This window comes from Mirounga angustirostris, unplaced genomic scaffold (genome assembly GCF_029215605.1).
Source record: "Mirounga angustirostris isolate CCGP_5_RB_7025 unplaced genomic scaffold, mMirAng1.0.hap1 SCAF_12, whole genome shotgun sequence".
NCBI classification, from domain to species: Eukaryota; Metazoa; Chordata; class Mammalia; order Carnivora; family Phocidae; genus Mirounga; species Mirounga angustirostris.
Window position 1 is genome coordinate 53,984,824 of NW_026991720.1, and position 23,937 is coordinate 54,008,760.

At 35.1% G+C, this 23,937-nt stretch overlaps 1 protein-coding gene across 1 annotated transcript in view; it reads right to left on the minus strand.

Moving 5' to 3' along the window:
• ABCB5 (ATP binding cassette subfamily B member 5) overlaps positions 1 to 23,937 on the minus strand; it is a 115,664-nt gene that overhangs the window by 52,606 nt on the left and 39,121 nt on the right. Inside the window, exons 14-15 of the mRNA XM_045865130.2 lie at positions 6,530 to 6,691; positions 1,927 to 2,061 (exon numbers count right to left, since the gene is read on the minus strand). Of these exons, the coding sequence (XP_045721086.1) occupies positions 1,927 to 2,061; positions 6,530 to 6,691 (297 nt within the window). The remainder of the gene's footprint in view (positions 1 to 1,926; positions 2,062 to 6,529; positions 6,692 to 23,937) is intronic.

Here is a 23,937-nt window from a genome sequence, read left to right on the forward strand (position 1 = left end):
TGATCCCACTCTGGTTCCCAAATACCATTCTCCACACAGCAGCCAAATCAGATAAATCAGTTCATGCACTCTTCTGAATAAGATTCTTCTAATGCAACAGTTCTCAACCTGCTTTGTGTCACGAACCCCTTTGGAAGACCGGTGAAGTCTGAGGATTCCTTACCAGAAGAATTTATAACAATGTGCTAAATAACCCATAGGTCTCAAAGAAAACCAATTAATTGAAATATAGTATTCAAAATATTTAACAAAAAATTCAAAGTTGTGGTAGTTATGGTTGTGCTTCATTATTAGCACATTAAATAACAAGATATAATAGTGATGAGTGTGAAGGTATTCTAACATATCTATAACAACTATAATGTGATATCAAAATTTCTGTGATTTTTAGGGGTGCCTCGGTGGCTCAGTTGGTTAAGCATCTGACTCTTGCTTTTGGCTCAGGTCATGATCTCAGAGTCATGAGATCAAGCCCAACATCGGCTCTGAGCTCAGTGGGGAGTCTCCTTGAGATTCTCTCTCTCTCTGTCTCTCTCTCTCTGCTGTTCCCCCGTTCATGTGCACTCTCTCTCTCTCTCAAATAAATGAGTAAATCTTTAAAAAAAATTTCTGTGATTTTCATTGGTGACATCATAGGCACTGGTAATACTAGTGTAGTTTATTGTTTATATTCATAATTAAATTAATTTTTTATCAACAATAGGTGGGGAAAAAAGTTACGATATTTTTTTATATTCAGGATAGTTGCCTTTGAATTCTATCTAGATTTTCCTGTGGGTCATGAACCACTGGTTAAAAACCCCTGATGACTTTCTGTTAGAGTAAGAAAAGAATCTAAAATTGTTATTGTGGTCCACAGGTGCTACCAGATCTGGTCCCTGAGTATCTCACACACCTCTCTGCCTATCCCTCTCTTCTTAGTCACTGTGACCCCCAACTCCAGGTCATTATATTAGCTATTCCCTCTATTTAAAATAATACCATCTCTGTCTTGGTTACTGATTTATTACCTCTTGGGTCCAAATCCACCCTTCTGCTTTATAAACATTTTTCCTCTACCAGTTAATAAGATGTCAAGCCCTGTCTGTTGAGGGTACTGGAAAAACATTGCAGGAGGAGGGAATTTTTCTTCCTGTTCTTTCTGGGGTGGCTTCCTGGGAAGGCTCCTCCAGGATAAGCTTTTCTCTCTGCTGCTCTGCTTGCAGTTTTGTCAGAGTAGGTGCCTGCGGAGTACAGTTTTCTCCTATTTGGCCACTAAGTGCTTTCTCCAGTTCTTGGCTTGGCCAGGAGAGGTGTAACCAGGGGACCCACACAGCATTGGCCTGTGTTTTAGCCAGGTCACAAATGCCTGCAGAGGGCAACCTCTCCAGCTTCTGGTTCCAACAGTGCCCCATAGCTTCTTCTAGCACCTAATGAGTTCTGGCATCAGGACAGATTTCCAGCAAACTCCACCAGTGAGGTACCTTAGCAACTTCTCTACCATCAGTGAACCAAAGCTGTGCCCTCTGAAGTAAGGCGTGAATCTCAGCCTTGACTGGGGGAGAAGAATGAGGACTCTTCCTTGGGTCTCTATGTCAACCTCAGTAGAGGCTGCTACTTTTATCTGCTACCTCTGCATTCTTTAGTGTTCCCTTAATTTTCACTAGCCAATTCCTGTTATGCCCAGAGGAACTAGAAAAAGAAGAACAAGTCCATTCTTAAAAAGTTTTCTTGCCCCCAAAATGACCCGTGACATAAATGGTCTTATTTGAGGGCCACTTTCTTAGAGCATCACAGTGATATTACAGTGAAGTTTGGGAAAGACTGATGCTTTTGTACACTTAGTATTATAGTAATATTTTATCGTAAATTCTAAATATTACAAGAATTAAATAAAAATTAATTGGAGAACATGTGGATAAAGCTTGTTGATAGTTAAACCATTACCTCTTTATATTGGATGGATTCCTCAGACTTGTCAGGAAGATCTGACTTGATGCTATTCATAGAGCACAGAGGAACTGAGTTGATACTTTTTTCAGTAGACACTGATTCCATCTGTTCATCAGCTTTTTTAATATCCTTAAATGAAGAATTTACATGTTACTATTAGAATAATGTTTTCAAAATTCAAAAGACTTTTATTAAGCATCCCTCTAAAACTGCATTGCTTCTGATACTGAAAGTCTATATTCCTGTGCAGCTCTTACTGAAGTTTTCAGGCTTGATAGAGAGCTAAAAAGTCCAACTTATACTAAAATGTTAGTGGGAGACAATAGCTTGTTGTGCCTTCTTTTCCAAAGACCTGTACAATTAACTGGAGAAAACAATGCCTTAGTTCAAAACAATTATTCCATTAGTAGGGACAGATTTTAGTAAAAAGAGCTTTGTGAGGGAGATGACTCAAAGATACTCTTTCTGACTCCTTTTTCCTAGCCTTTTATGGAGCTTATAAATTTATAACATATAGCTAGGCACTTAAATGTGATGCTGGCCCTGGGCCTGAGAGAAATCTCAGGAGACAATAACATTTTCCAGGCCTGCAACTGCGGCCCATTCCAAATTGTTCAGAAAGCAAAATCAGTAGCATCAGCTCCTAGAGAATAAGAAATCCCAGAGACAACAACTTAAAACAAAACAAAACAAAACTGTTTAAATCACAGGATAGGATGAAGTTCTAAACCAGATTGCTCTAAGTCTAGTTTTTGCTTTTCTTGCTACTCAGAGAAATGAGACCAAATTCCGTGAAATAAAGGAACTACATATTTTCTGCTCATCCCTATGTGGTGTGAGTAAATCTGTGGCTTCCCCATGAAGAGACGGGGAGGGGAGACAGAAAGCCTTAGGTGGATTTAGGTGCAAAGGAGAATAGGCACATGGAAAGCTTTCCAGTGACTGTGATTCTTGGACGAGCTTAACAACTGTTAATCGGGCATCTCAAAGTACAGTAAACTTTAACCAGCCTTATAGTAGCCTATCATCTTTAATCAGACATTATTCTATGCTATCACTTTCTCTTTTTTTTCTATAAATTTCTCTACCAAGAAAGAAATCTTTTACTTGGCTTTTTTCAGGAGCTATTTACTTTGTGGCAAGTTTAAAATAAAATTTTGACCTCTTCTCATAATAAATTTTTCTAAGAAGGCCGAGAAGGCTGCTAGACAAAATAATGATGACAGGAAGTTTTGGTATGTATCTATCTATACCTGTTTTTATTTAATATTCATGTGAAAAATCACTAAAGGAATAGGTCTGAAAATAATCACGTATGACTAAAGGAATAGGTTTGAAAATAATCATGTATGTTCAAGATAAATAATTACAGCATTAATCTTCATGGTTTGAACTTCTATAAAAAGTTTGATTGGATAATGCTAATATTAGTAATATAATAAAATTTAGCATGCCAACAATGATTCTAAGCACTTCACATGAATGACTCATTTAATACAGTAATTCATAAATAAGCTACTATTATTTTCCCCATGTTACAGATTGGAAAACTGAGGCACAGAGAATTTAAATAACTCGCCTAAGGTCCTAAAAACTATTAGGTGGCAGAGTCAGGATTTTCAAGTTAACAGTGTCTCCAGAGCCCATAATCCTAACCACTGCTATGTTTCCTGGGATTGATTCTCTTAGCAACATTAACTTCTTAGTACTTATGATCATCATGGATTCTAATAAACTGATTCATCTGGACACTATAGGCATGGTGGCAAATACACACTTCTAGAGTTTCAGAAATGAGTTACTGTCTATGTAGATATCATGGATTGTTATATTTACTATGCAGTACCCAGAATATCGTAGCTGTTCACTGAATATTAAAAATGGTATTGTTTTATCAGAATGAACATTATTTTAGGTAATGAGAGACTACTAATCCATTTTGAATACGGTGTTTTAAGTATTTGTACATTTATACCACAAACACTCCATTTTTATTTTCCTTACATTGTGAAACTCTTTAACCTAAGACCTAATAATAGAGTTTTTTGTTTAGTTATAATGAAAAATAAAAACATGTTACCTCAAAGAGATCTGAGTGTAGTGGTTTTAAAAAAATCTCAAAATAGGGTTAATTTAACCATAGCTATTTTCTTTTATTATTGTGATTAGTTCGAAAATATTGAACTTCATAATTTCATAAATTATTAAGTCTACTCTGGAATGAAAATCATGCAAATTCAACTGGCATATAACAGCTAACTTTTATTTTTAAAGGAATATACGGCCTAATGGGAAATAAAATTGGAACTGGCAGTTTTTGAATCAATATAAGATTATATTTTCAAACTTTTTTTTTATTATCACTGCTTTATAGCAGATGTTTAAAAATAATTCATTCTAGCATTGTAGAGAAAGCTAGGGTTTTAAATGTGAAGTTTCAAGTTTGGTGAGGAGATGGAGGGTCATAACTTTCTAAATTTCCTAATTTGTGAAATATTATTTATTAAGTTTTAAATTTTAATTCCACTATGGTTAACATACAGTGTTGCATTAGTTTCACATGTACAGTATAGTGATTCAACAATTCTATACATTACTCAGTGCTGGTCATGATAAGTGTACTCTTTAATCCCCATCACCTATTTAGTTTACCCTCCCTTCCCCCCCATCCACCTTCCCTCTCGTAATCATCAGTTTGTTCTCTATATTTAAAGAGTCTCTTTCTTGGTTTCTCTCTCTCTCTTTTTTTACTTTTACTTATTTGTTTTGTTTCTTAAATTCCACACATGAATGAAATGATATTTTTCTTTCTCTGACTGACCTACTTCACTGAGCATTATACTCTCTAGCTCCATCCATGTTGTTGCCAATGGCAAGATTTCATTACTTTTTATGGCTGAATAATATTCCATTGTATATATACACCACATCTTCTTTCTCCATTTATCACTCAATGAACACTTGGGTTGCTTCCATAATTTGGCTATTGTAGATAAAGCTACAATAAACATAGGGGGTGCATGTTTCCCTTTGGATTAGTGTTTTTGCATTTTTGGGGTAAATATCAAGTAGTGTAATTACTGGGTCAGAGCGTAGTTCTATTTTTAACTTTTTGAGGACCCTCCATACAGTTTTCCACAATGGCTTCACCAGTTTGCATTTCCACCAATAGTGCATGAGGGTTCCTTTTTCTCCACCTCTTCACCAACACTTGTTGTTTCTTGTGTTTTTTGTTTTAGCCATTCTGACAGGTGTGAGATGGTATCTTATTGTAGTTTTGATTTGCATTTCCCTATGATGAGTAGTGTTGAGTAGCTTTTCATGTTGGCCATCTGAATGTCTTCTTTGGATAAATGTCTATTTATGTCTTCTGCACATTTTTTAATTGGATTTGTTTTTTTGGTGTTGAGTTGTATAAGTCCTTTATATATGAAATAATATGAAATAATATGAAATAATATGAAATATTAATATATGAAATAATAATATTGACATCAAAAATATAATCAGAAAGTTGAAAAAGTAAAATAAACTGCAAAGGGGTGAGATTTGTTGTCTGTACATGACCCCTTGAAAAGAAGACTGCCTTCCAGGTCAAGAGAAGAAGACTGGGCCAGAAGAAGGAAGTTAGCTACAGCTTAATTTCTATAATTTACATTAATGTGTTCTAATGAAAAAACTATGTGAGATCACCTGGTATGCAGAAATGTGGATCCTAAAAAAAGGAATTTGCCAGAATGCCTCCAGCATTTTCATGCCTCCTTTTGAATGGGTACCATAAGCTTTCTGATCTACCTGAGAGGATGTGGTTTATATACACATACATTTGTGTGTACATCCCTTCATTCAGCAGGCATTTACTGAATGTCCACTGTGTGTGAGGCACTGTGTTAGGTGATTCTGACACAATAAAGTAAGTCAGAGTGAAAAAAAAAAACCTCTTCTGCCTGGTTTCTAAGAACTTCCATGATTTGGCTTTCTAATATAACTTTTTGATTGTTCTCCCAACATTCATCTTTACTCATGGAAGGAAGGTTGGTCTTTCTGTTTGTTGCACACCAAGTTCCTTCTCACCTCCATGGTGCTGTTCCACCTACGCAGACTTCTCTTCCTCTTCTAACTCCCACCTTCCAGTCTTCAAGACCTCTTCATGAAACCTTCCATGGGTAATCTAACTCCCCTTCTCCCCACCAACTTTGGTTATTTCTACATTTTGTAACATCCGTATGAAAGATTCTGCATTTTGCCTCTGTAGCTAAGTTTTCAGTATTTAAGTAGGCATTATGTGTTAAATTTGTGTTCTCATAAAAAGATGACAGTATATAGAGTTAGACTGTTCTGGATCGGCCATGTACAAGCTTTGAAGCCTATTTGCAGTGTGCCTGGCAACTATTAGGTACTAATTCTTTAATTTTCATTATATTATCTAGCACAATGAAGAGGATATTAGTCACATTGAATTTCTTCATTGAGGAATTATAAATAAGCCTTGGTTGCTTTGTGAAAACTAAGATTATGATTCAGGACTTCTGTGGTATGATCTCTGAAAAGTTAAAAAAAAACCCTGCTAACATAGCATTATGTCACATAAACATACCTGTGACATTGCAAGTGAATAATATAGACCTTGCTTTGCTATTAGTTCAGTATGTGTTCCTTTTTCCACCACCATCCCATCTTTCATAGTCACAATGAGATCTGCACTTCGAATAGTGGAAAGTTGGTGTGCTATGACAATTGTAGTCCGACCTTTGCTTGCCTACAAAACAGTAAGTATAGAAAATAAACATGAAATTAATACAAATAACAAACTCTGCAATATTCAAGAAAGGTTACTGTAGTATTATTTTATTGCTTTTAAAAATTTATTTATTTGAGAGAGAGAGAGTGTACACGTAAGTAAGAGGGAGTGGTAGGGAGAGAATCTCAAGCAGATTCCCCATGAAGCGCAGAGCCTGACACAGGGCTTGATCTCACAACCCTGAGCCAAAATCAATAATCAGATGCTCATCCAACTAAGTCACCCATATGCCCCTGTAGTATTATTTTAAATATCAAGGAAACTTATCTGTGAATATAGAAATTTGGACTTTAATAGATTAGGAAGGCCAAAAAAATTAGCATAAAAAGAAAATCAGAAAGTTAACTGGATACTAATTTGGTGGATTTATAAAATTATAGTATCTTGAACTAGACAGGAAACTAAAGATCATTTAATCTGAGCTATGTAATAGTTGCCTGGTTATTAGTAACTAAAAGTAATTCAGTAACTTAAACTCACTATTTTCTTCATCTCTAAAATGGGGATATTACTTAACTAGTGGGGTATGAATTCAAGGTAATATATGTCTTCACCTCTTTTAACAAGTATCTTATAGATGTGGAAAAGTACACATAAATGTATAGATCAATGCATTTTGACAAACCAAATACATCCACATGCATAGCATCCAGATTAAAAAAAGGTCATTACCAGCACCCTGAAACTCTTCAGGCTCTCTTCAATCATTGTTACCGCTCATCCACACCAACGGTAATCACTATCCTGACTTTAAACAGCATAGATTAGTTTTGATTTTCTGTTGTATTTTATATAAGTGGAACCATGCAATATACACCCTTCTGTGTCTGTGAGTTTTTGTTCAACATTATGTTTTTTGATAGTCATCCATTTTGTTGTATATAGTTATAGATCATTCATTCTTATTACTGAGCAAAATTCCATTTGTATATACCACAATTCATTTATCCATACTATTGCCGATTGGCATTTGGATAGTTCCAGGTTTTTTTCTGTTATGAATAGATTCCTATACATTTTTACTGGATGAACACATGTAGAGCATTCTTCTAGTTATATACTGAGAAGAACTGCCCAGCTTTTTTAGGTTCTACCAAACAGCTTTTTAAAGTGGTTTTCCCAATTTATAAACTCCCAAAACTGCAGGAGAGTTATGGCTACTCTATATTCTAACACTTGGTACTTTCTGTCTTTGTCTGGTAGGTGGGTACTATCATATTGTGGCTTTATTTACATTTCCCTGATGACTGAGAAAGTTGAACAACTTTTCATATGGTTGGTGACAATTTGGATATTCTCTGTTGTGAATTGTCAGGTTTTGCTTGGTTTTCTGTTGGAACTGTCTTATTCTTGTTAATTTTCAGGACTTGTTTATATATTCTATATATGAGGACTTAGTCACATACTATTACAATGATTTCCACCCCTAAATGGTTGTCTTTCCACTCTCTTAATGATATCTTTCTGAAGAGAATTAAAAAAAATTTTAGTGAAGTGCAATTTGTCAACTTTTTGCATAATTTATGTATTTTGTGTCCTATTTTAAGAAATCTTTTTCTACTCTAATGTCACATAGATGTTTTCCTATCTTTTACCTTACTATGTTTATCATTTTGTCTTTCATATTTAGATCTATAATTTATCTGGAATTGACTTTTGTATGTGATGTAAAGTAGGAATCAGTGTACATTTTCCCATCTGGTTAAACAAATGTCCTAACAGCATTTCCAAAAAGACCATTCTTACTTTATTGCACTTCAGATTTGTCTTTGTCATTAAATCAAGTGACTGTTACTTTGTGTCTGTTTTTGTATTCTGTATACTGTTCTGCTATTCAGTTTGTCTATTATTGCACCAATGCTATACTGTCTTAACTACTACAAATTTAAAACAGGCCTTGATATCTGTTAATCTGAGTCTTCCAGCTTTATTGCTCCTCTACAAGACTGTCTGGACTATTCTTGAAATAATGTATTTTCTATAAATGCCTAGCACAATAATGGATACTTTTGGCATACTACAGGCACACTAAAAATTTTCTGGTGCTCAAGAACTGATAGCTAATATTATTACTATTAGTAGTACTGCTATTTGCTTTTATAGTTCTTAGTTTTATTCTTATCAATTACAGAAAAGGAAATTGGGAGTTCAGAAAATTTAAGAAGCTTTCTTAAGGCTCAGCCAGTCACTGGAAGGACTGGTACTAGAATCTGGTATGGTGTTCTCTAGTCTCTGAAAAGGGTCATATTCTCTGCAGATGAGTATTTCTTTCAAATTCTATTCCAAGTCTATAAGAGAAGAAAACTTTTCAGAACAAATTATTAAGATTAAATAATAATGTGGAAACAGATTAATAACAAAATATTATATGGAAGTTTATGTATCATGTTATAACTATGTTAAAAAATTTATCCACAGAAGATTATACCTATATAAAAATATACCAACATACTCATAGTGCCTGTATTTAATTACTGGGCCTATGGATTGTATTCTTCTTGTCTCAGTTTTCTTAATTATTTAATGTAAATGCGTTTCATTTTTGTTTAAAAGCAAGAAAGCTAAATAAATAAAAATAAAAGCAAGAAAGCTAAAATAATTTGGGTAAGTTCTATTTCTAATAACTTTGTTCCTATGAGTAACATATATATGCACACTAGAAACAAATAGATGTAATTATGAAGAACTGGTCTTTTTTTACCATTATTTTTACAGTACCTTCTTTAAAATAAAAAAATAAAGGTATATTTTGAAGCATTTGGTTTATGTTATGATGACCATCTGGAGAATTATCTAGACTAGGACACTCTTGAGTTGGACAAAAGTGGCAAACTGGAAGTTTCTCAGGACAACCGGGAGATATGGTCATGTAACTATAAATTAAAACCTTTGGGATTCATGGTCTAGGGTCAGAAAAGTTACCGTGAGCCCAGAAATGGACCCTCAACTCTATGGTCAACCAATCTTTGACAAAGCAGGAAAGAATATCCAATGGAAAAAAGACAGTCTCTTCAATAAATGGTGCTGGGAAAATTGGACAGCCACATACAGAAGAATGAAACGGGATATTCTCTTACACCATATACAAAGATAAACTCAAAATGGATGGAAGATCTAAATGTGAGACAGGAATATATCAAAATCCTAGAGGAGAACACAGGCAGCAACCTCTTAAACCTTGGACAAAGCAACTTTTTGCAAGGCACGTCTCTAAAGGCAAGGGAAACAAAAGCAAAAATGAACTATTGGGACTTCATCAAGATAAAAAGCTTCTGCACAGCAAAGGAGCAATCAATAAAACTAAAAGGCAACCTACAGAATGGGAGAAGATATTTGCAAATGACATTACAGATAAAGGGCTGGTATCCAAGATCTATAAAGAACTTCTCAAACTCAACACCCAAAAAACAAATAATCCAGTCAAGAAATAGGCCGAAGACATGAACAGACACTTCTCCAAAGAAGGCATACAAATGGCCAACAGACACAGAAAAAAATGCTCCACATCACTTGCCATCAGGGAAATACAAATCATAACCACAATGAGAGACCACCTTACACCAGTCAGAATGGCTAAAATTAACAAGACAGGGAACAAAAAATGTTGGTGAGAATGTGGAGAAAAAGGAACCCTCTACACTGTTGGTGGGAATGCAAGCTGGTGCAGCCACTCTGGAAAACAGTATGGAGGTTCCTCAGGACATTAAAAATAGAGCTACCCTACGACCCAGCAATTGCACTACTGGGTATTTACCCCAAAGATACAGATGTAGGGAAAAGAAGGGGCACCTGCACCCCAATGTTCATAGATCCATGTCCACAATAGCCAAACTGTGGAAGGAGCCAAGATGTCCTTCAACAGATGAATGGATAAAGAAGATGTGGTTCATATATACAATGGAATATTGCTCAGCAATCAGATAGGATGAATATCTACCATTTACATCGACATGGATGGAACTGGAGGGTATCATGCTAAGTGAAATAAGTCAATCAGAGAAACAGAATTATCATATGGTTTCACTAATATGTGGAACATAAGGAATAGTGCAGAGGACAATAGGGGAAGGGAGGGAAAACTGAATGGGAAGAAATCAGAGAGACAAACCATATGAGACTCTTAACTCCGCAAAACAAACTGAGGGTTGTGGAAAGAGAGGTGGGTGGGGGGATGGGGTAACTGGGTGATGGAAATTAAAGAGGGCACATGATATGATGAGCACTGGGTGATATATTCAACTCATGAAATATTGAACATTATATCAAAAACTAATGATGTACTACACCTTGGCTAAGTGAATTTAAATTAAAAAAAAAAAAAGAAAAATTCCAGTGAAATCATATATATCATTCACGTTCCAAATGGCAACAGAGAGGTGGTTAACTACCTAAGTTGGGTATTCTACCTGGACTTTAATTTTTAAAATTACTTAGGGAAATAGGATTGGGGATGGAGATACTACAAATCATCAAGTCTAGGCTTCTGCATTAAGCAGATATTGTTACTAATTTTGGTTCTTGAAATATAGTCATCTGTGAATACACATACACATATAAAAATATATTTATGTCAGGAGTACATACACACATATATACATATTCAATATAGGTATAAACATGCCTGATGTGTGTGTGTGTGCGTGTGTGCATGTATGCATGTTTTGTACTCAACCATGCCAACTAAGAATGTTATAATTTGAGTTAGTAAGGAGGAATGACACCTAAAGCTCAGAACTGAGGACAGGTCACTATATTACAGTCAAAATTTCCTCCTAGTCATGGTGGCAGTAGAGACCAATTTCATGGGTATATGAACTGTGCAGTTGCTCAAGGCCCTGTGCTTAGAAGGATCCCACTCTTGGTTTATGCTCTGCTGTTGTCATCTCGTAATTCTTAATAATTTTTGATTAAGAGGCCCCACATTTTCATTTCTCACTGGGCTTCATAAACTATGTAGCTGGCCCTAACCACTGGTAAAAGTAAAAAGGTTTCTATGTAGGTGTACCTCAGCTGGTTTGTGTCAAGCATAGATATTGCGAGTCCTTAAAAAAGGTAGATTAAAAAAGGAAAAAAAAGGATAGTTTAACATCTATCCAAGGTAGGGTCTCTCCCTGTCATGACTTCAATAACATTATAATAATGAGACTCTATAATTATTATTCAAAGCATCTAAATGTGTATTATATTTAACCTACATCTCCTATCACATAGACTAGATAATACAGATAGTTGTTTCTACCTCCAGCAGCCCTTTTTCATGCTTCTTTTCTAAAAATATGAGATAATGAGATATGACTAGCACCTATGACTAGGGGCGGGAGAAGGAGAGAGAGAATCTTAAGCAGGCTCCACTCTCAGCATGGAGCCTAATGTGGGGCTCTATCGCAGGACCCTGTGATCATGGCCTGAGCCAAAATCAAGAGTCAGACACTTAACCAACTAAGCCACCCAGGTACCCCATAAATAACTGATTTTAAATTATTAATCAAATATCTTCAAGCTGCAGACCCTCGAGTATTTACCGAGGGCAATTCCAAAGCCCTTGACAGAGCTAATAACGGGGGCAAAAAAAGAATTACAACATAAAGTAAAAAGTGTATACAGGAGTTATATAAAAATATTACAGGGGAACAGAAATAATTAACTGTTTAGATGAATAGAGAAAGATTGCCAAATAGATGACTTTTGAGTAGGGTCTTAATGAATGGACAGAGATTTGCCAAGTGGGAAAAAGAGAGGAGGGGCAATTATGATAGAGGCTACAGCAAGACCAGGCAGTTGGGCCTAAAAGAACATGGATTTCTGAAAAATACTGAGGTTCACATATAGCAGAGGTGTGTGAAGAATGGAACATGGGGCTAGGAATAGAATATTTGGGGCTAGTTCATATAAAGCAATGTTAAGTAGTGTTTCTTCTGTAGGGAATACAACTTATTGGAGGTTTCAGAATGGGGGAATTGTTTATATAAATGATATTTGTCCTTTATAAACTACCCAACACTCTGTATCTACATATGGATACAGGACTTTCAAGGTCTTTCTCAACCCTTAGATTCTATTTTTTCCCCTAGAGGTCAATCTTACCATGTTTTTGAGATCTAAGAGATTATAAATATCAAGGTAAAAATGATTGATGCTGTAATGAATAAATATAGGCATGATATTTTGAATTATTTTTGCTACTTTTTTTTGTCTTTTTACTCCTTAAGAAAACCGAATATAATCATGTTAAATATTAAATACATATATTAAATTATATATGTGTGTGTATAATTTTAATTTCAGGTGACTCACATTGATTTTATCTTTTTTTAAAAAAAGATTTACTTATTTATTTATTTATTTAATTTGAGAGAGAGCAAGAGAGACAAAGAGAGAGAGAGAGCACAGAGGGAGAGGAAGAAGCCGACTCCCTGCTGAGCAGAGAGCCCAATGCGGGGCTCTATCTCAGGACCCTGAGATTGTCACCTGAGCCGAAGGCAGACGCTTAACCGACTGACCCACCCAGGGTCGTAGTTTTGTTATCTTTAAAAAAGAAGTAGGGAGGCCGTAAAATTAATTATTAATTACTGATGGCAAAAATAATTCTTACTTTTGAAAACATAAAGAGTGTTAAGAGTGTAAAAGGTTCTGTAACGTTCCTCTGTTTGGTTTTGCTCACACAGTCCTATCAGCTGTCTGGGAAGGTAGGTTTCTGAGAGACAGGAAAATTGAGGCTCACAGAAATTAAGTAATGGATGCTAGTTCATATAGTGGGTAGGTGGCAATGCTGCAACACAGCTCAGGTCCTTTGAAGGCTCTAAGTTCACAAACTCTGCTGCATCTCTGTGACATGATGTGTTCCTGTTAATGTGACTAAAGCCCTTTGCATTGACTGCTTCCCATACCCTGCAAATTTTCTTTTCCTGTATCTTGTACCAGCACTAAAGACAGGCCTTCATTTGGCAAGTGTATATCTTTGTAACAGTTCCACACATGAATGAAGTATACCTATTTAAACTCCTTCTGTTGAAATGCGGATAATGATGAGAATTACTGATCTTTAAGAGTGATCTTATAATACTCGGCATACATACCAAAAGAGCTATTTTTGATTCTATAACATATACTTCATTTAAACAATATTTATAAATATACCCTCTGATAGTTTATTATGTATGATTTAAAAGATGGGTGGTTTCTAAATTTTATAAAAAATAAAAAAGTGAATAATTTGGAAAAGGATAATACCAAAGCAGTGCCTCAAAAAATGAAGAGTAAATTGTATTTTAAAAAAAAGACAGACTTTTGTTTTCAACCCAATATGGACTATCAAGAATAAGATTTAAAATAAATAAATAAATAAATGAATAAATAAATAAAAGAAAAAATAAAAATAGACAATACTTGGGGTGCCTGGCTGGCTCAGTCACTACAGCATGTGACCCTTGATCTTGGGATCATGAGTTCGAGTCCCACATTGGGCAGAGAAATTACTTAATAAAATCTTTTTTTTATAGTATATGTGCTGCTGAAGCAAGCACAATAAAAAAGTTTTTTTAAATAAAAAATAAAACAGACAATACCTTCACATAGTTCAAAAATCAAAACAATAAATAAAAAAGTAGACATTGAGAATTCTTGCTTCCATGCATGTCCTGCCTCACCTGGTTTTCTTTCTTTTTTTTTTGAAACAGACAGGGTTTTATTAGTTTCAGGTGTACAATATAGTGATTCAACAATTCCATACATTACCCAGTACTCATCACTGACAAGTGCACTCCTTAATCCCCATCCCCTATTTCACCTGGTTTTCTAATTTCCCCTCCCATAGGTCACTGCTTTTAATAGTTATAATGTTCATTTTTGAAAATACAAGCAAATGCAATTATGTATGCCCATCCTTTCTTACACAGAGGTTAACACACTATATACATTATTAGGCACCTAAAAAAAACAAAACAAAACTAATAATATATAGTGGAGACTTTTTCTTATCACTACGTAGAGAGTTACCTAGTATAACATGGTGAAGAAACTACTCAAGGCTGGAAAAGAGCTCTTTGAAAGGATTAGAGGATACCACACCCAGCACTCATAGAGGACAGGAAATAATGCCTGTTCTAAACAGCATGACTGTAAAACTTCAAAATGCGTAGAGGTATTGAGTAGAGTACAAAGACTCATACCTCAGCAGTAAAGAATAATTTGCTCTAGACCTAACATGGCTCTAATCTAGCCTAACAAAAATTAAAAGCAAAGCCAAGAAAAAAAAAACCCCAGCACCCAACAATGAAAAATTCACTATTTTTGACATCCATTAAAAAAACGACCAGGCAAGCAAAACAGCAAGAAAATACAACCAATAATGAGGAGAAAAATCAATTAATCAAACTGCCCCAGAACTAATATAGATGTAAGAATTAGTACACAAGGACATTAAAACAATTATGGTAGCTCTATTCCATATGTCCAAAAAATAAAGTAGAGACATCTAAACTACAAAAATGACCATAATCATTTTCTAGGTATGAAAAATACAATGTCTATGAAAAAAACGTAGATGGGAATGATGAATTAAATATTGCAGAAGAAAAGGCAAGTGAACTCAAAGACAGCAATTGACACTATCCAAAATTAAACACAGAGAGAAAAGAGAATAAAAAATATATTAAGAAAATATAAGTGAGGTGTGAGACAAAATCAACCTGCCTAATGTATGTGTAATTGGTATCCCTGAGGTGGGATAAAAATATTTGAAGAAACAATGGTAAAATGTTTCTACATTTGATGAAAGCTGTGATCCCACAGATCCAAGAAGCTCAACACAAGAAACATGAAGGAAACTACTCCAAGGTATATCAAAATCAAATTATTTAGTAGTAGAGATAAAGAGGAAAATCTTAAAAGCAGCCATAGGGGGAAAAAACAAGACACATTACATAGAAAGGAGCAGAGATAAAAATGACAGTAGATTTCTCATCAGAAAAAATGCATGCAAAAAAAACCCTATCAAGCCTGAAAACTTCAGTAAGAGCTGCACAGGAATATAGACTTTCAGTATCAGAGGCAATGCAGTTTTAGAGGGATGCTTAATAAAAGTCTTTTGAATTTTGAAAACATTATTCTAATAGTAACATGTAAATTCTTCATTTAAGGATATTAAAAAAGCTGATGAACAGATGGAATCAGTGTCTACTGAAAAAAGTATCAACTCAGTTCCTCTGTGCTCTATGAATAGCATCAAGTCAGATCTTCCTGACAAGTCTGAGGAATCCATCCAATATAAAGAGGTAATGGTTTAACTATCAACAAGTTTTATCCACATGTTCTCCAATTAATTTTTATTTAATTCTTGTAATATTTAGAATTTACGATGAAATATTACTATAATACTAAGTGTACAAAAGCATCAGTCTTTCCCAAACTTCACTGTAATATCACTGTGATGCTCTAAGAAAGTGGCCCTCAAATAAGACCATTTATGTCACGGGCCATTTTGGGGGCAAGAGAACTCTTAAGAATGGGCTTGTTCTTCTTTTTCTAGTTCCTTTAGGAATTGAGATCAAGAGTCGCATGCTTTACTAACTGAGCCAGCCAGGTGCCCGGTAATCTACAGATTTAATGCAATCACTATCAAAATACCAACAGGATTTTTCACAGGACTAGAACCAATAATGCTAAATTTGTATGGAGCCACAAAGTATTTTAACTACACTGGAATTAAAATTAAAAAATAAAACAGAATAAAGAGCAAAGAATATAACCAGAGTAAGGAGGTTTATTTCATAATGATAAAGGGGTCAATTCATCAAAAGAACATGACAGTCTTGAATGTTTACGCACATAGGGCTCCAAAATACATGGCACCAAAATGAATACAAGTGTAAGAACAAATCCACAATAATAATTAAATAATTCAATACCCCTCTCTCAGTAATTTATAGAAGTAGACAGAGAATTTGTAAGGATAAGGAAGACTTGAATAATACTATTAACCAACTTAATATAACTGATGTTTACAGAACATTCTACCCAACAACAGCAAAATGCACATTACTTCCAAGTCAACATAAAATATTTACCAAGATAGATCATATTCAGTGCCATAAAACAAGTCTTAATAAAATTAAAAGGATTCAAGTCATGCAAAGTATGTTCTCTGACCACACCAGAATTATATTAGAAATTAATACAGAAAGATCTCTGGAAAATCCCCAAGTACTTGGAAACCAAATAATAATTCTCAAGTAAATGACCTCAGATTCAGCCTAAGAAAACAACAACAAAAGAGCAAGTTAAGCTCAAAATAAGCAGAAGACAGAAAATAATAAAGATCCAAGCAGAAACCAATTAAATATAAAAGAGGAAAATAAGCCATAAAGAAACAAATACATCAATATAACAGAACAGAGAGTCCAGAAAAAGACCTACACATATATGGAAAATTCAATTTTTCACAAAGGTGCAAAGGCAATTCAGTGGAGAAAAGACAGTCTTTTCAGCAAATGGTGCTGGAACAACTAGAAGTCTATATGCAAACAAAACAAACAACAATAAAACAAACTTCAAACCATATCTGGCACTGTGGACAGAAATTAACACAAAATTGATCCCAAACCTAAATGTAAGAACTAAAACTATAATACTTCTAGAAAAAAATGTAGGGAATAATCTTTATGACCTTGGATTTGGCAAAAGTTTCTTAAATAGAGCACTAAAAGCTTGATTTATAATAGAAAAAATTATAAATTAAACTTCCCAAATTAAAAAGTTCTGTTCTTTGGATGATGCTCTTAAGTGAACAGAAAGACAAATCTCAGATGGGAAGAAATATTTTCCAATCTTTTTTCTGATAAAAATACTTGTATCCAGAAATACAAAGAATATATAAAGAACTCTCAGAACTCTGTGATAAGAAAACAAATGACCCAGTTAAAAAATGGGCACAACATCTGAACACACATTAACAAAGAAGAGATACTGATGGTCAAGATAAAATATAAAAATAATAGCACATAAAAATGTTCAACATCATTAGTCATCAGGATAATGCAAATTAAAACAATAATGAAATACCACTACACATTTATTCTGATGGCTAACATTAAAATGCCTGGTTATCCCAAGTGTTGGCAAGTATGTGGAGTACCTGTAATTCTCATATATTATAGGACTGTAAAAAGAAAATAATTTGGTAATTCATTTATTTAAACATACTCCTACCATAAGGTCTACCCATTTAAATCCTAGATATTTACCCAAGAGAAATAAAAGTGCATGTCCACAGACTTACATATGAATGTTCAGAGCGACCTTATATGTAATATCCAAAAACTGCAAACAAACTAAATAACTTTAATGGGCATCAATACCAATGAGCTCAAACAGTGGTACATTCATACAATGAAATACTATTCACCAGTAAAGAGGAACTCTTGATACATTTCACAACATCAACACGTCTGAAAACAATTATGCTGAGTGCCAGAAGTCAGGCAGGACAGAAAACATAATGTATGATTCCATTTACACAAAGTTTTAGAAAATACATAGTAATCTATACCCGCAGTAAACAAATTAGTGGTTGACAAGAGTGGGGCTGGGTGGGGAGAGGGAGGATTAGGAGGGAGTGTTTACAAAAAGCGCTTAAAAATTTGGGGAGAGATTGGTTCATTATGTTGACTGTGGTAGTTTCACAGGGTACATGTATGCCCAAACTTTTCTAATTGTATACTCTCCTATGTGCAGTTTAAGTCAATTAAATATCAAAAAAAAGCTGTTAAAAAAAAGAATGTCAAACAAAAGAAGCATCTGTATTTATAGCACCCAAGTTGGCCATTCTTGAAGTTCTCTAAGAATCCTGAATGGGATTGAGGCATTTTATTGAATGTTATGCAAATGTAATGATAAAGTGGATTGAGGAACAACTAACTGTATTGTAGGTAGGAAGATTTATTTTTCTTAATTGCTGCAAGGTCTGATAATATACACATAATTATGTTGTTAATTGGCACTTACAAGCATATGTGAGTTTCTCTAGATTATATTTATGTGTAACAGTACGCTGAAAAGAGGTCAAAACACTAAAATGCTTAGTGCTTCCTTTATTTTTCATATTGCCAAATATATAGACATTTTATTAAACTAACAAGTGAAAGATAATTGGGAAGAGAGTTTTTATTGTTTGCTTTTTGTTTTCCTCAGTTTCCTATTTACTTGTATGTGGTAATTCTAAGCCTTGCTGTACAGAAACATCCTAATGAATGGTACAATAAAATTGGTAAAAATGTGATCTTTTTGGCTTTATTTTAACTAATTAATTAACTAATTAATTAATTTAAGATTTTATTCATTCACCCAACAGAGAGAGAGAGACAGCGAAAGAGGGAACATAAGCAGGGGGAGTGAGAGAGGGAGAAGCAGGCTCCCTGCCAAGCAGGGAGTCCGATGTGGGGCTCAATCCCAGGACACTGGGATCATGACCCAAGCTGAAGGCAGACGCCCAACGACTGAGCCACTCAGGCGCCCCTGCTTTAGTTTTTTTTTAAATAAACTTATTTTAGAATAGTTTTAGATTTAGGGAAAATTTGCAAAGACACTAGAGTATTCATATACCCTGCACACAGTATCCCCCAGTGTCAACGTCTGACATTTCTACGGTGCATTTGTTACAACAAATGAACCAGTAGCAATACATTATTAACTAAACTCCATACTTTATTCAGATTTCCTTAATTTTTACTTATTATTCTTTTTCTGCTCCCAGATCTCCTTCTCAATACATTACATTTAGTCATTATGTCTCCTCAGGCTCCTCTTGGCTGTGACAATTTCTCAGATATTCCTTATTTTTTATGAACTTGATAGTTCTGAGGAATACCAGATACTCTGTAGAATGTCCCTCAATTTGGAGTTGTCTGATGTGCCTAGTTTTTAGAAGTAAGACATTCAGCCTATACTAATCGCACTTTTCTCATTCAAACTTCAAGTTTAATTGTATTCTGGGTCTTGGAGACCCTGAGACTGGCCTACAGCACCCTAAAGGGGAATGAACATAAGAATGGGGTTGTTGAGTAGGCATGCATTAGGACTACCTGTGCAAAGGTGAAAACACTCAGACACCCAGGCTCCTGGCCATATCTCTTTCATTAATTCAATTACATTCCCTTGAGGTGACAAATTAAATTACAAATGTTATTTTCTAAAAGCAACCAGATCTCAAACGTTATTGATGAGGCTATAAGATGTTACCAATTAGCTTAATGATTTCACAATACTATTAAACACTTCTCAAAGCAAATTAATATGTATGAAATTTACTTAAAAAATAAAAAAGGGCACATATAACACAGATACTCTAAGGAGAATCTAGGGAAAAGGAAATTGTAAAATCAATTAGGAGACTGCAGTTAGACTAAGATTTGAGAATGGCGTGCAGCCCCATAACATAATCAGAATTACGAAGTTTCCTGATGCAGGTTGTATTATTCTAGACCTTTTCTTCATGGGAGGCTTACTTCACAGGCATTTTTGTAGACCTCTCTTCTAATATTTTTTCACTTCTTAGCCATTACATATGGAACAAATTTACTTATTTTGCAAAAGTTCGTGCTGTTGTTTGACATCTGAAAACTGACAGTAAGGGATGACATTTCTGTAGTTTTGCCTTGGTGAGCATTGATGCTCCTGCAAACTGGAAGGTCCTGCATTTACCCATCTGTACCACCTTTACTCTGCCAGGTTCATGATCTAAACTAAATATTTGATTAAGGTATATATTATATTACAGTTTATTATAGCACAGATTAGTGTCCGAGTCTTTCAAATCACAAAAATGCCTAATACTTTAAAAGGGAAAAAACTAGGGGTCCCTGACTGCTTCAGTCAGTAGAGCGTTTGATTCTTGATCTTGGGGTTGTAAGTTTGAGTCCCCACATTGGGAGTAGAGGTCATTTTAAAAAATTACAAAATAAAAAGGGAAAAAACTATGCTCTGAAAAACCTATAAAATGGGCTTCCAATTATCTTACACACGCAAGGTACTATAAAGTGCACTACAAAAATACATCTCCACTACATCATCATAAATGTGATCTAAAACTGATGTACTAGCCGTAGGAAACAACACTAATTGACTAATTGTTTCAGACTTAAAACATAGGAGAAATTTTGGAAGTCAAGACCTCCTAGAAAACTGGTTAAAGAAATTTGAGCTGATGCTTTGTTTTTTAACAAGAAGTATTGTAAAAATAAAGGAGGTAGTGGAATCCATTCCACTGATTTTTCAGATGTCTCAGAGAAGATGTGGTAGATTTTCAATGTCTTTGTTGCTATTAGTTCTTCTAGAGAGTACCAATTTGAAAGAATTTCCTAGTATCTTCTCCTCTCCTTAATATTTTAAACAAAGCTAAAAGCCAGACAATTAGGTATTTAACAAAAAAAGGTCAACAGGAAGGTAGGTCTCTATTTGACACTTTGCTGGCATTTTTTTTTTTTTAGATTACTTTGCAATTCCATGCACAACAATAAATCACCAGGTAATTAGCTTGCACTTTGAAATAGAGGGTGTTTTAAAACAACCGTCATGGAAATGCTAGGACAGAGATAAGGGCCTGAGGAGGCTAGCTAGCTTTTCACCAGTGGTGGTCATGTGCCTTGAATAAAGGTGGGCAAAAGGAAAAGAAAGAACAATGTAAAGCTGTGAGCATTTGAGAAGGCCTGAATTTAACTGGTGGGTCAATTAACAGGGGTAATATACTCTCTGAAGAAGCCTGTAAACACAGAGTTCTCATGTCCCACAGCAAGCAAGGGGTGGGAAACCTATGGAAGGCACGTTCCCACTGACTACCTCCTAGCAGGTTCGCTCAGGTTAACTTGGGGCTCACTGATGACATATACTCCATGATGCAATACAGTCTTGTGGTCTTCGAATTCTTTTTTTTAAGCTGCAAAATCCTTTTATCGAATAAAAGCACATGTGGAAGCTTAATAGATTTAAATTAACGATACAGATTAATGGTTAGTTGCCATTTGAATTTTTGGGGTGGTGGTGCACAGCCCTACCTGCTCATCCACCCTATCTCTCTACCTTCCTCCACTCCCCAAGAGGCTCCTGGAGGGGCACCCGGGTGTCTCAAATCAGTTAAATGTCTGACTTCAGCTCAGGTCATGATCTCAGGGTCCTTGGAGGGAGCCCCATGTCGGGCTCCCTACTCAGTGGGGAGTCTGCTTCTCCCTCTGCCCCTCCCCCTGCTCATGCGTGCGGGCTCTCTCTAATAAATAAATAAAATCTTAAAAAAAAAAAGAGGCTCTTGGAAAACCTAGTGCCCTAGTTCTCCAAGAATACAGTCCAAAAAACCTCTCGTTACTGTTTTACAAATTTCCATCTCTTTGAGCTACTGAATTTTAATTGACCATCTGCTATAAGAAGGTCTTTATGGTAGTTTTATGGAAACACAGGACTTTTGGTGTCTTAACTACCTTATTATGATGTTGAAAGCCAACTGGCTTGCCATTCTTCTGAGTCAACACTGGTTCCAAAGCTGAACAATACAGAATTAGTGTCAGGTCACTTCACCTGTCCAAAAATGCTTTCTCTTTTGTAAAATGGAGTGGCAAATAGCAAAATGATCAGCCCCTTAGAAGCCATATTTAATAAGTGACTCACCTCCTACTCAACCTCTTCTTTTCAGTTTGCAGGGATCTACTCATGTGAATACACACACACACACACACACATACACTTAGGTTAAGACTATTTAGAGAGTAAAACACATTCAAAATCTAAACTCTTTGATGAGATGAGGCCACATGTACTACCTAATTAGGAATATGGAATAGTACTCTATAGTACAATGTTTCCTTTTTATAACCTGAAATATCTCCATTCTCCCTTCTAAATAAGTTAACACATCAGTTAATAATTGATAATAATAAAATTATTCATAGCCATTTAATACCCTTCTCCTTCACTTAACTTTATTAAGCAAATATCTATGGAGAAATTACAACAAGAAGTAAATGGTATGCAAGAAGAGAAAATGTTACAATAATTAGCTCATCTTTCTCCCCAAAGAGAATTATATCTTATTTAGCCCAGAATACTGACCTATAAATAATATATTAGAGGTATCTTATTTGGTAGCAATTAGAAAAATTAATATCTTATATAGAAGATTTTCTTGTGGGGGAGGACGAGACTTAAGAATAATTTAAATTTATAGAAATCACCAAGATACTTACTTGTATCATGGAAAAATATTTTGCTATATTTTTAAGGCTTTTTATTGTATTTTTTTAAGACTCTGAAATGTCCTAAGTAATAACGATTTAAACCCATTTGTGGAAAAAAAAAACCCCATGAGCTATATATACAATAGGATCAAAATAAGCAGCTTAAGGGGACAAAAGTGAGTCTATTATAAGCTGACGTGGGAGCCTCAATTTGGGGTATGTTTTTTTCTTTCCCAAGGAGGCAATGTGGTTTTAGAAAAAGCCTAGTGTTTTGTTTTTCTGGTTTTTTTTAAAGATTTTTTATTTATTTATTTGACAGAGAGAGAGAGACAGCGAGAGAGGGAACACGAGCAGGGGGAGTGGGAGAGGGAGAAGCAGGCTTCCCGCCGAGCAGGGAGCCCGATGCGGGGCTCGCTCCCAGGACCCTGGGATCATGACCTGAGCAGAAGGCAGACGCTTAATGATTGAGCCACCCAGGCGCCCCTGTTTTTCTGTTTTTTTAAACTCTGGTAAAATATACATAGCATGAAATTTACCGTTCTAACCATTTTTAAGGATTGGGTCCTCCTGGATCAGAGAGGCCAATTCCTTCTGTGTCACTATTCTTTTATATTCAGGCTTAGATTGTTATTTTTTTTAGTGGTCAAATATACATAACATGAAATTTTAACCAGTTTCAACCATTTTAAAGTGTACAATTTAGTAGCATTAAGTACATTCATATTGTTGTGCAACCATCACCACTATCTAACTCCAGAACTTTTCCTTCTGGAACTCTATACCCCTTTAAACCATAACTTCCCATCCCCCCCTTCCCTTAGCCCCTGGTAACCTCCATTTTACTTTCTATCTATGAACATGACTATTCTACGTATCTAATGTAAATGCAATTACATGATATTTGCCCTTTTGCAACTGCCTTTCAGTTAGCACAGTATCTTCTAGGGTCACCCATGTTGTAGCATGTGTCAGAATTTCCTTCCTTTTTAA